General features: G+C 39.2%; 1 protein-coding gene across 4 annotated transcripts in view; it reads right to left on the bottom strand.

The window, feature by feature from the left end:
* The window catches only part of GTPBP8 (GTP binding protein 8 (putative)), a 91861-nt gene extending 83107 nt beyond the window's left edge, over positions 1-8754 (bottom strand). For 2 of the 4 annotated variants that reach the window (XM_047792492.1, XM_047792474.1), the window contains exons 1-3: positions 8360-8751; positions 6426-6524; positions 1774-1904 (exon numbers count right to left, since the gene is read on the bottom strand). In XM_047792492.1, coding sequence (XP_047648448.1) covers positions 1774-1904; positions 6426-6524; positions 8360-8695 — 566 coding nt within the window. In that variant the 5' untranslated portion in view covers positions 8696-8751. Of the gene's footprint in view, positions 1-1773; positions 1905-6425; positions 6525-8359 lie in introns of all 4 variants that reach the window. The other 2 variants (XM_047792483.1, XM_047792466.1) reach the window with 2 other exon arrangements.
* Positions 8755-14080: the final 5326 nt, after the last annotated feature.

The following is a 14080-nucleotide window of genomic DNA, read 5'->3' on the forward strand; positions in this document are numbered from 1 at the left end:
TTCTCCCCCCAACCCTCACTACACTAAGAAACTTCCTTTGAATAATTATCAATTCAAAATTAAAGATTTTTTGTACAAAAGGAATTCTTAATTTACTAGGAAGTCCATCTTACAGTCTAATAGGTCTCAATACTGTGTATGTTCAATAACTAAATCGCTGAATATAAACTTATTTCAATAACATGTATTGAACATAAGACATTCTGCCTAGAACTGGATGCAAAGATGAATAAGCCTCCTCCTTTAAGAGCCTGAACTCTAGTGGGAGAAAGAAAAAGGAACCAAATTAACTGTAAGTTACCATAAAAACGCCTAAGTTTTCAAATGTTACTTTAAGACTAACAGCTAATGGAAACCAGACACATTTGTTTTGTATTTTCCTGTGTAAATATTTTGTATTAGTTTCTATGTAAAGCTACAACAAGCAAATACTAGTAAACACTTTTACACTTTAAAAGTTTAACATTAATTGTTCTATATATTGTGCAATGCTTCAAACACAGAACTGCTACTTGACTACCTATGGAGGCAAAAAAGGTCACATTTACAGAGACTGTAATGTCAGAAGTATTTTAAGAATGATCAGAATTTATTTATTTATTTATTTATTTATTTGGCTTTTTAGGACCACACCTGCATCATATGGAGGTTCACAGGCTAGGGGTTGAATCGGAGCTACAGCTGATGGCCTATGCCACAGCCATAGCAATTCAGGTTCTGAGCTGCATTTGCAACCTACACCACAGCTCATGGCAATGCTAGATCCCTGGCCCACTGAATGAGGCCAGGGGTTGAATCCACAACCTCATGATTACTAGTCAGATTTGTTTCCACTGAGCTACAGTGGGAACTTCAAGAATGATCAGAATTTAATGAAGTTTATTTAAATCTGGTAAATACGGGAGTTCCCGTCGTGGCGCAGTGGTTAACGAATCCGACTAGGAACCATGAGGTTGCGGGTTCGGTCCCTGCCCTTGCTCAGTGGGTTAACGATCTGGCGTTGCCGTGAGCTGTGGTGTAGGTCGCAGATTCGGCTCGATCCCACGTTGCTGTGGCTCTGGCGTAGGCCGGTGGCTACAGCTCCGATTCAACCCCTAGCCTGGGAACCTCCCATATGCCCCGGGAGCGGCCCAAGAAATGGCAAAAAGACAAAATAAATAAATAAATAAATAAATAAATAAATAAATAAATCTGGTAAATACCATATTAACCAACAATTTTCATTTTCAAAAATAGCCAGCTAAGAATTTAGTATAAAAAAATTAACAGGAGTTCCCGTCATGGCTCAGCAGTCAGCGAACCTGACTGGCATCCATGAGGATGTGGGTTAGATCCCTGGCCTTGCTCAGTGGGTTAAGGATCCGTTGCCGTGAGCTGAGGTGTAGGTCACAGACATAGCTCGGATCTGGCATTGCTGTGGCTGTGGTGTAGGCCGGTGGCTACAGCTCCAATTGGAACCCTAGCCTGGGAACCTCCATATGCCTTGGGTGCGGCCCTAAAAATATATATATAAAAAAAATAATAAACTGTGATGAGGTACCGTTATAGTCTCAATTTAGGGAAACACTTGAATTTAAGTTTAAGCTAATTTATAGGAGAAAACTAAGCAAGCAGCATATATTTTGCTCTCAAATACTGTACTGCAGAACATTATGAAAATAAAGTTGAAAATAAAATTTATTTGATAAAACTGAAGTGTTCATATGTTGAATGTCCTCTTCATGAAAATATGTTTGGGGGTTAAATATAACTATAAGGAAAAGCTTTTCTTACTTCCTCCGTTCTTTTAGATAGTCTTCTACCATGTCGACAAAATCTTCAGGTGCTCTATAGCCATAACCTGGCATATCCACCAGTGTAAAATATCTTCCAACTTTGAAAAAATTCATCTTCTTGGTGTGCCCCTGATAAAGTAAATGGAAAAAGAAAAGCTTTCTTAAGAGATGTGTTTTATATACTTCATGACTCAAAATATTTTCTATTTAATCAATAATTTAAAAATTAAATTAAAATTTTATTAAAAGCAGGAGTTCCCGTCGTGGCGCAGTGGTTAACGAATCCGACTAGGAACCATGAGGTTGCGGGTTCGGTCCCTGCCCTTGCTCTTTGGATTAACGATCCGGCGTTGCCGTGAGCTGTGGTGTAGGTTGCAGACGCGGCTCGGATCCCACGTTGCTGTGGCTCTGGCGTAGGCCGGTGGCTACAGCTCAGATTCGACCCCTAACCTGGGAACCTCCATATGCCGCGGGAGTGGCCCAAGAAATAGCAACAACAACAACAACAACAACAACAAAAGACAAAAAAAAATTTTATTAAAAGCATAAAATTATTCTGTGTATCATCCTACCTACACTGATGAGGATACAGGAAAAGAAGATAGAAGGGAAGCGACTGGAGATAAGCTTAGATGACACCACTTCCTCCAATTCATTTTTTAAAGAGAATCTATATGACTTAATGACTTTACATTCCCTATTATAAATATGTAGACAAAATATTTTTGAGTTTTTCTTATTTCATTAGTAACCTCTCAGTGAAAATTCTATTCTAAATAACATAACTGTTGGAGTTCCTGTCGTGGCTCAGTAGTACTGAATCTGACCAGGACACGGGTTTGATCCCCGGCCTCACTCAGTGGATCAAGGATCCAGCATTGCCATAAGCTATGGTGTAGGTCAAAGATGCAGCTCGAATCTAGTGTTGCTGTGGCTGTGGCATAGGCCAGCAGCTGCAGCTCTGACTGGACTCCTAGCCTGGGAACTTCCATCTGCCGCGGTATAACCCTAACAACAACAACAACAAATAGTATGACTGTATTAGTTAACATTCTCTGTGAAAATATATCTCCATTTTAAAGAGAAATAAATTATGGCACAGATAGGTTAAATTAAATGGTTACTGTTGGTCATATAAATTTTCATAAAACCTAGATGCAAAGCCTGATAGTTTATTATGCCTAGACTTTTGCTTCCCCAAAATCAAGATGTTTTGCATGGTTCTTTTCTGTTTTTATTTTCTTTTTGTTTCTTTTTTTTTCTGGCCTCACCCAAGGCATGGGGAAGTTTACAGGTCAGGGATCAAATCTGTGCCAGTGGCAGCAATGTGAGCCACAGCAGTGACAACACCAGTTCCTTAATGCTCTGAGTCACAAGGGAACTCATGCATGTTTTATTAGATGAGTTTAGTGCTTTCATTAAGCCATCTTTTAAAGCATATACAACTGCAAAATATTTATGCAATAAAACTGACGCAAAGATGATAAAAAGTGGTTTATTCCTGTGGTTTTGTGTCCATGGACATTTATTAATCAGAAAGGGAAAGATTAAGACAAATACTTTTAGAAGTCAATTTTTCAGAACTTAGAACAAATATTTTCAGAGGAAAGATTTTAAAAATGATGTTTAGGTTCCCAGTCAGCTTATGAGTCTACCTATAGGAAAATAATATTAGAATTACAGATCAGGGATGTCAAGAATACATTTCTTGAAGTTCCTGTCGTGGCACAGCGGAAATGAATCCAACTAGGAACCATGAGGTTGAGGGTTTGATCCCTGGCCTCGCTCAGTGGGTTAAGCATCTGGTGTTGCTGTGAGCTGCAGTGTAGCTCACAGATGCAGCTCGGATCCTGCGTTGTTATGGCTCTGGTGTAGGCTGGCAGCTGTAGCTCTGATTCAGCCCCTAGCCTGGGAACCTCTGTATGCCATGGGTGCGGCCCTAAAAAGCAAAAAATAAATAAATAAATAAAATACATTTCTTTCATTGTCCTCTCAGAGCAGAAAGGGAACAACTCTACCCAGAAGTCAGAGTTTAGCTTGGTTATTGGTGAGGCAGGGCAGGAGGGAGTAAGCAAAGGAGGGTTAACAAATGACTACGATCATCAGGGATGTTACCAGGGAATCATAAGATAAGTGGGGAACAAGATAAGTCCAGTGAAGTCTCAGGGAAGGGTTCCAACCCAAGGAAATGGGGGCAGCAAACACTGTTGGTGGGAGTGTTTTGCTAAGGACAGATAATAAGGTGAGGGGAACTGGGGTGAGTGTTGAGGAGACAATATCTTAAATATTAGAGTATGCACTGTAGAGAAGGAAGTAGAGGAAATAAAGAAATGAAAGAAAGCTACTACAGCAGATTGGCTGGGATAATAGGCACATAATTCAGCCCTGGGTAAATTGGGAAGTGCTTGATTGGTGAATATATATGAGTCAACAAGGTATAAAAGATTATACCTGACAAAGGAGACGAAAGACTTATATGCTGAGAACTATAACACATTAATCAAGGAAATTAAAGAGGATGCAAAGAAATGGAAAGATATTTCAGGCTCCTGGGTTGGAAAAATTAATATTGTAAACATGGCCATACTACCCAAAGCAATCTACAGATTCAATGCAATCCTTATCAAATTACCCATGACATTTTTCACAGAACTAGAACAAACAATCCAAAAATTTATATGGAACCACAAAAGACCCAGAATTGCCAAAGCAATTCTGAGGAACAAAAACCAAGCAGGAGGCATCACTCTCCCAGACATCAGGCAATATTACAAAGCCACAGTCATCAAGACAGTGGTGTGGTACTGGTACCAAAACGGACAAACAGACCAATGGAACAGAATAGAGAGCCCAGAAATAAACCCAGATACCTTTGGTTAATTAATCTTTGACAAAGGAGGCAAGAATATAAAATGGGAAACAGACAGTCTTTTCAGGAAGTATTGCTGGGAAACCTGGACAGCCACATGTAAATCAATGAAACTGGAAGACACCCTCACACCACGCACAAAAACAAACTCAAAATGGCTTAAAAACTTAAATGTAAGACAAGACACCACCAAACTTCTGGAAGAGAACATAGACAAAACATTCTCTGACATCAATCTTACAAATGTTTTCTCAGGTCAGTCTCCCAAAGCATCAGAAATAAAAGCAAAAATAAACCAATGGGACCTAATCAAACTTACGAGCCTTTGCATAGCAAAGGAAACCAAAAAGAAACCAAAAAGACAAGTTACAGAATGTGAGAAAATAGTTTCAAGTGATGCAATGGACAAGGGCTTAATCTCTGGGATATACAAGCAACTTATACAACTCAACAGCAAAAAAGCCAAAAACCCAATGGAAAAATGGGCAAAAGACCTTAAGAGACATTTCTCCAAAGAAGATATGCAGATGGTCAACAAGCACATGAAAAAATGCTCAACATCTGATTATTAGAGAAATGCAAATCAAAACTATTATGAGGTACTACCTCACACCAGTCAGAATGGCCATCATTAATAAGTCCACAAATAACAAATGCTGTAAGGGGTGTGGAGAAAAGGGAACCCTCCTGCACTCTTGGTGGGAATGTAAATTGGTACAACCACTGTGGAAAACAGTATGGAGGTACCTTAGAAGACTATCCATAGAACTACCATATGACCCAGCAATCCCACTCTTGGACATATACCTGGACAAAACTTTCCTTGAAAAAGACACATGCACCTGCATGTTCACTGCAGTTCTATTCACAATAGCCAAGACATGGAAACAACCCAAATGTCCACTGACAGATGACTGGATTAAGAAGTGGTGTGTGTTGTGTGTGTGTACACAACGGAATACTACTCAGCCATAAAAAAGAACGAAATAATGCCATTTGCAGCAACATGGATGCAACTAGAGACTCTCATCCTGAGTGAGTTAAGTCAGAAAGAGAAAGACAAATACCATATGATGTCACTTATATCCGGAATCTAATATAGGGCACAAATGAACCTTTCCACAGAAAAGAAAATCACAGACATGGAGAACAGACTTATGGTTGCCAAGAGGGGAGGGAGTAGGAGGGACTGGGAATTTGGAGTTAATAGATACAAACTATAGCCTTTGGGATGGATAAGCAATGAGTCCTGCTGTATAGCACTGGGAACTATGTCTGGTCACTTGTGATGGAGCATGATAATGTGAGAAAACAGAATGTATACATGTATGTGTGATTGGGTCACCTTGTCATGCAGCAGAAAATTGACAGAACACTGTAAATCAGCTATAATGGAAAAAAATAGAAATCACTATAAAAAAAAGATTATAGGAGGAAAAAATAACTCTTTAAAGCTGTTTCCTCTAAAATCAATGAACGAGATGATCATTTTCATAGAAGCAAATATACAATAACTATAGAACAACTTTTTGGACCAAGAAAGATTTCCTCAAGATACAGGCAAGACCATTAAAACACATCTAGACGCATTCCATTTTCTTCAGAAAAATACATATATTAGTATGTATTTGAAAGATATAATGTCATATATTAGTATGTATTTGAAAGAAATAATTTTTCTAGGAATTTAGCAATTATGTTGTCTTGTACACCCTCCAACATTTATTATTCAAATTAGTCAATTCAGAGATAGTTCAGATATATTTTAAATTTTAACATACCGGTTTTTTGGAGACTCTAACCTCAACCTCTGGAGCAAATGAAAATAAAGCCTTTATTAGAGACGATTTTCCAACATTGCTTCTACCTATAAAACACACCTAATATAAAAAAAGAAGATAACTATTAGTTTATTTTATATATATTATACATATACGTTATATGTATGTTGCATTAGCAGCAAAAATCTTGCTAACCCATAAAAAATGGCTTATGGTTAGTAAAACCTCAAATTCTAACATACAGCTACTATCAAATAAAATGTGGCAAGCACTATGTTAAGCACTTAACATATATTGCTTATCTAATTTTTAAAATATCTCTATGAGGTAGAGAATATTATTATCTTCATTTTACCGTGATAAAACTAGAGGGAGAAAGAGGTTAAATAACTGGCCCAAAATTATACACCCAGAAAATGAAGAAGCTGGAATCTGAACTCAGGATATCTATATCCAGAACCTGTGCTTTTAATTACACTATGCTACTCAAGAATATCTGCAATATTTACTAAGCATTCCATATTTACAAAGCTTTTTGAAGTTAAAACCCTGATGCATTTCAACAAAACCGGTTCTATGGTGTACCCTTGTTTGGAACCCCATTTCCATCCAAACTTTCAGAGTTTACCAAAACACCATTGTAATTATTCCTTTTTTTTTTTGACCTTTCTAGTTCTAATTACGCTTTTCTCCTTTGTCCTTTAGAGTGTAAGAAGTAACAAAATATTCTTAATACTAACCATTAATGCACATGGCTCTGATTTTTAATACAGTATTGAAGAGGGTACTTACCAATTCCAATCAGTGCTTTTAAATGAGAACGGTACCGCCCCCTGGGGGGTTGTTTAAGAAATTCTAAGGGCATTTTTGTTATCAACAGGTTTGGGCTGCATTTAGCATGCAGGAGACAGCGATGCTATATATTTTGCATACCGAGGTCAGTCCCTTCAAAATGAATTCATTTGGTTCCTGCATAAATTTCAAATGCTCTCCCAGATTAAATCCAATGATAATATACAGATAATAAAACAACTTAAAAAACCAATTACACAAAAAGTCCAGTAATTTAGAAGCTTAAATTGAAAACGATGTCATCTAAAAATCACTAAATGATTACCATATTCCTAAATTATTACAGCAGTTCTAAATATATTAGCAGGAAAGTTTCAGCGTGATGTTAAACAGCACAAATATGAAAGGTGGTCTGAGCCTTCTTTTAACAGAGCGAATAAAATATTAAGCTGCAGGACATTCATAAAATGCACACTCACTGAATTTTAATAAAGTTGTTTTAAAAAATCTTAGATTACTACTATCTATATATAACATTTTTTGTACATAGGAAATTTAGATTGGGCGAAAACTACCTATTGATAAGGATCACTTCGTTTGTGAAACTATTGTACTTTAACATTTTTCATTTTGTCTGTCTCAGCATGTTTTCTCTACTTCAATTAAACAGAAAAAAAGACATGGTCAGGCAATTTTTTGAATGCCTTTTATTTATTTTTTGACTTTTTCCAGGGCCGCACTCGCGGCATATGTATGTTCCCAGGCTAGGAGTCTAATCAGAGCTAAAGCCGCTGGCCTACGCCAGAGCCAAAGCAATGGGGGATGCGAGCCACCTCTGCGACCTACACCACAGATCACGGCAACGCCAGATCCTTAACCCACTGAACGAGGTCAGGGATCGAACCTACGACCTCAAGGTTCCTAGTGGGATTCGTTAACCATTGAGCCATGATGGGAACTCCTGAATGCCTTTTAAAGTCTTCTATATTCCCTGTCAAAGTAATTAAAACTATATTTGCTTAGTTATAATAATGATATGCATCTAAACAAAGCTAGAGAATCTCTTATTTGGTGACAAGACAAAGAGTGACAGCAAAATTCCTTCCGAATCTCCAGGATCTGCGGGGGCTCCCCCCGCTCACCTCAGGGCAGCGGAGGTCCGGGGCGTGGTCGAGACGCACAGCGGAGCTGACGTAGTCGATGCGGTTCCGGGCGGATGCCGTGAAGATGCTCTCAGCCCTCGCGATGTCCTCCAGAGTTGGGTCGAAGATCTTCAGGTGGAGGTCTGGGTTCGAGCCCGGGACGAGAAACCGTTGGAGTTCTTGCAGCGGGAACACGAGCTTCGTGCGTTGATTGCTTGGCAGCCGTAGAACCTCTGCAAAAGCCAGGGACGCGCTGTAAGCTCGTCTTCCTCGCCCCAGTACAGTCTCTATAGTAAACAGCCGGCCCACCCCAGGCCACAACCGGCATGTTGCCATTTTCCTTTCCCAGAAGCCTCGCCCCTGCCTCTTTCCCAGAATGTGGGATGCGCATGCGTGACTCGGCTCCCGCTACGCTTTCTGGGAATTGTAGTCTTCGCTCAGGCCGAAGCTCTTCGAGTACTGGGAGTGGGAGGCAGAAGTTGCCCAGCAGAGGGAAAAACTCGGTGGCTTCCTTTCACACTCTAGCGCTGACAGCTGTGCCTTTGCCCTGTATGCCGCTGTGGGAAGGCTGTTCAACGGTTTTTAGAGGTGAAAAAGCTTATTTGGCTGTGTGACCCTTGAGGCTCAAGTGAAGAAGAAAACGTGTGAAGTTCTGGTGGATTTTAGGCGGGTTTACTCTTCAGTTTCTGGTTGTCTCACAGATCGTTGACGTTGATGTACAAGTCACAAGAAAACAGTTTCGTAAAAATGAGAAGAGATGGTGAGAAATGTAGTTGAAAAAGCATCTTATATTTCATTTCAACCATCTCTGTAGCTGCAGGAAATGTCATTAAGTTTTAGAGATTTCTTACAGAATAAAAGCAAAAACAGTTTGCACAGGTGTTCCAGAGTTCTTTCATTGAAATTATGTAATGGCATCTTATTTCAAAAGTTTCTTCCCAAAACAATTCAAACTGATCAGTGCCAGAGTGGGGAATACAGGGATCATGATAAAATAAATATCTGAAAGATATTCTTGCTTAAAGACAATGGGTTTTCTACAACCTTAGCAGCAAACAGCATAGCATTATGAACTCAGGGTCTCTTGAGCGATTCCCCAGGTTTTTCAGTGACTCATCAGGGAAATTCTTGAAGTAATGTCACACAAAAGTTAGTGAACAGAACTCAAGGACTTTGAGAGTAGCCTGACCTACTGCTTGCTGGCTAATTTTTAAAACTGATCTTTGCATTAGGCTTTGAGGCTTTCCTCCAACCCCTAATCTCATTCTCCCTTAAGAGAACACTTTGTTGTAAATGTCCAGACATTTTGGATATGTATAACTATGAATGCATTTAGTTCAAAGGACTGTTCTATATAGCCTTTAAAAAAATTTTTAACGGGAGTTCCCGTTGTGGCGCAGTGGTTAATGAATCCGACTAGGAACCATGAGGTTGAGGGTTCGGTACCTGCCCTTGCTCAGTGGGTTGGCGATCCGGCGTTGCCGTGGGCTGTGGTGTAGGTCGCAGACGCGGCTCGGATCCTGCGTTGCTGTGGCTCTGGCATAGGCCGGTGGCTACAGCTCTGATTCGACCCCTAGCCTGGGAACCTCCATATGCCGCGGGAGCGGCCCAAGAAATAGCAGAAAGACAAAAAAAAAAATTTAACAATATTCTTGTAAATCTTTACACATCTGCACATACCGACCTACATGATTGTTTTTAATGGAGGCATATTATTCCATATATTCCCCCAGTGTCTTATTGATCACTAATTAGGTTTTGTTATTACAAACAGTGCTACAATGAGCACTTATGAATAGATATCTTTGCACACTTGTGGAAGTCCGATAAATTCCAAGGAGAGGACTTGACAGGTGCATAAGGTATGTGTGCTTCTATTTTTCATATTTCTGTAGAAAAATTATCATTAAAGAAAATACAACAAATTACTCCTATTAATGAAGAATTACAGCACTAAAACAGGCATTATAAAAGTAGAGTATTAAGTATAATCTTGCCATCATAGATGAAAAAATTTAATTATTTTCTTTTAATTCATATTCTCCAGATTATTAAAGTGGATAAACATTTTAACATTTTATTTGGCCATTTGTATTTATTTTTTGTAAGCAACATGTTTTTTATTAGGTTATAATCACTTTTGAAAATTGACCTGTAGTAACCAGTTATTTAGAACATTGACCTCTTATCTGTCATGTTTTTAAAATATTTATCCCAACTTGTTAACTTTTGACTTTTTTTTTAAATTTTTTTTTATTTTTTGTCTTTTGTCTTTTTGTTGTTGTTGCTATTTCTTGAGCCGCTCCCGCGGCATATGGAGATTCCCAGGTTAGGGGTCGAATCTGAGCTGTAGCCACCGGCCTACGCCAGAGCCACAGCAACGCGGGATCCGAGCCGCGTCTGCGACCTACACCACAGCTCACGGCAACGCCGGATCGTTAACCCACTGAGCAAGGGCAGGGACCGAACCCGCAACCTCATGGTTCCTAGTCGGATTCGTTAACCACTGCGCCACGACGGGAACTCCAAATTTGACTTTAATAGTACTTTTGATTGTATCGATTTTTAATTTGTTGGTGGCCAAACTGAAGTCTTTTATGTGTTCTAAGCTTTGTTTTGTTTAGAAAATTTTTCTAAGATTATAAAAAAATTAACCAATTTTTTCTTCTAGTAATTTAATTTTTTACAATAACATTAAATATTTAATACAATTGGAATTTGTTTTAATGAAAAGAATCTGCCAGGAATTCCCCTATATTTGTTTCCAAATAATTAGCCAGTTGCCTCAACAATATTTACGAAATAATTCATCTTTTCTTCACTGAAAGTGTATGTGGGTATGTTTGCAGACAACTCTGAACTTTGAAAGAGCATTTCATATGTGCCATTTCATTTCTAAACCTTTTGGTCCCAGGTGTGGAAATAAACCTGAGTGTAAAGGACCTTTGCCAATTCTTACAGGTGTTTTGGAGGTGTTCAGGGCTTAATAGGCATCACAGTACTCATTTTTTAGTCCCATATGAGGCCTACAAGTCAGAGGGGAAAAGCTAGAAATGGGAGTAATTGGCTTAGGGGAAATGCAGCTGTGGAACTGCAATGGGAATCATAGGATACTCAGGGAATTGTCAATGTTTAGGAAAATAAATGAGTCCCAATCAGTATAGAAGGGGGTCCAGTCTGGTTGCAGTGGTACTCTGTTTTTTTGGCAACATCCTTACTCTGATTGTGGGAAGCATCTTTGTTCCAGGTGGTCTGTCTGGGTGGAGTAGTATACCCTAGCCAATGGCTTTGGAACGGGAGTCAGGATCAAGCCTTTTGACTAGGCAGGGTGTCAGGGATGTGATTCAGAATAGTATTTAAGTCCTAATGGGGAAAGAGAATTTGCATTAGGAAACAAAGCAGCAACTTAGTTATGCAGATTGCACAGATATAACAATGATGTGAGATGGGGCTTGAATTGATCTAAGGGCATCTTAGCACTCCTCCCAGAAAACTGTGGAAAACCCATCCTTGGTCTAGTTCCACAGCACTGACATGAGGACGTACTAAACTGGTAACCCAGGGAGGTCGAAAAATGAAGCCTGTGTTTATGTACTGTTCTGTTGTGTACTCCTTCCCATACAATACTGTAGTGTACATTATCTCACACTGAGAGGAGTGAGGCACCCCTGCTCAAGTCCATCATTTGTTCATTCATCAAATATTCATGCTAGGCATGTACTACGAGCTGGAGATAGAAGAGTGAATAAATGAAACAGAAAAATGTTTATGTTCTCATGTTATGGTCTTGAGGTAGATAACTAAAACACAGGGTCTATTAGATAATGATAAATGCTTAGGAAAAAGCTAAAGCTAGATAGGGAAGTAAGTGGTGTCTCTGTGTGTGTGTGTTTTAGTGTGATCTCCACTGAGAAGCTGACATTTGAACATGAATGTGAAGGAAGTGAGGGAATAAGCATGTGATTATCTGGGGGAAGTATTTTGGTGGAAGCGCAAAGGCTCAGAAGCAGGAGTGTGTGTGGCTAGTTTGAGGAACAGCAAGGAAGCTAACGTGGTCAGGATGAAGTAAAAAAAGATGGATGCGGGCAGTGACTCTAGCTATTCCTATCAAGTTTTGGCTTTGATATAGATATTTGAAGTGAACATATAATATGTTGTATTTAGTTGGTTGGCATCCCTTGTATAGAGAGGAACCATCCACATCTACTCTGTGTGGTTCTACTGGGGGTATCAATGAACAGAATTCTACTCTTCTGATCACAGGAAGAGGCATTTGGCCCTACATTGTGTGTTTTAAGACAATAATGATTATTTGAATAATGTGAGAGTGATTCCAACCAAGGCAATCATTACATTAAAGTTGAAGAGGCAGCTGGCCCTGCCCTGAGCCTCCTGTCACAATACTGGAATGTGAGGCTATTCTCCACTGCTTTGTAAAGGATGCCTATAGTGCTTTAAGAGGCAATGAAGCTAACACAGAAAGAAAAACAGTATTGAGAGGTGGGGGAGGCAGTGGCATGACCCCTTATGACCTATGCTGAATATCATGTTCTCTGTCCCTCTGCTCTCCCATCACACAAGTCAATACATTCCTCTCCTTGTTACTGAAACTAATTTGACTGCAGCCAAGAGTCCTGTTTAAAGTAGCATTTTAAGATGGTGTGTGGTTCCTTGTGTAAATCCAGAGCCATCAGACTACCATGAAGGATAATTGGAATGTCCTATGTAAATTTCAATCCTATTATGGAGGAGGCGGGGTAAAGCTTTAGAGTGCCTGTGGCTGCAGGTTAAGCAAGCCAAACGGTTATCCTCTCTTAATGTAGCAGCTGGATTTTAGGAGGTCAAGAATCACCCTTCCACTCCGGATATTTCCTCATCCAGTAGTTCTTCATTATCTTTGGTAATGGTCTGGTTATGTTGTGAAAATTAGCAGAGTTCAGTGTGCTAATGGTCACCCTTCTGAGGAAAAGTAACTTCTCTTAGTCTAGGAGGTAGCTCAACACGAAGTTAACAAGATTTTACTATTTAATATAACTTGGGAAGGTATTATATACTTTACACACATACCTTAGAATCAGCTTTTATTGCTGGAACTGATCCAACCTAAATCTATAGTTATATTCTGTCATGTTTATCTAATAAGAACGCAAGGAACATAGGTAGGACAGTGATGAGATCTTACCATTAGGACAGGATCATCTCAATCGTTTCTTCAGTGATGTCTGTCTTTACAATGAATGGCCGTTGGATCCAGAGTGATCTCAATTTATGTCCAAGTCCTATAAGTGTTTAGGGAATCCATCTAAGACATGAAGAAGGCAAACACTTTAGGCAGAATCAGTGACACCAGAGAGTTAGCATGCAAGCAATATGCACAGGTAACTCTGATGCTAAGCTAGAAATCATGTGAAAGACCTATAGACTCAGAGATTCTTGGAAAACTTACTTCTACACGCAGAGGGAGGCAATGGGTTAGGTCTCAGTGTCTAATTTACACAAGACCTTTTCCACCATACTTCTCCCCTTGTTTTAAACAACAATCATTAACGTTTATTGATTGCTTGCTATGCGAGGAATTGATCTGGGTGCCAGGAATCAAATAGAAAAACATGGTTACCCAGCTAAAATGGAAAAAATAAAAATCATTATAAAAAATAAAACTTATTAATACCTGAAAAAAAAGAAAAAGAAAAAGATGGTTACAATCTAATTTGGATCTCA

The sequence above is a fragment of the Phacochoerus africanus genome, chromosome 1 (assembly GCF_016906955.1).
Source record: "Phacochoerus africanus isolate WHEZ1 chromosome 1, ROS_Pafr_v1, whole genome shotgun sequence".
Classification (NCBI taxonomy): domain Eukaryota; kingdom Metazoa; phylum Chordata; class Mammalia; order Artiodactyla; family Suidae; genus Phacochoerus; species Phacochoerus africanus.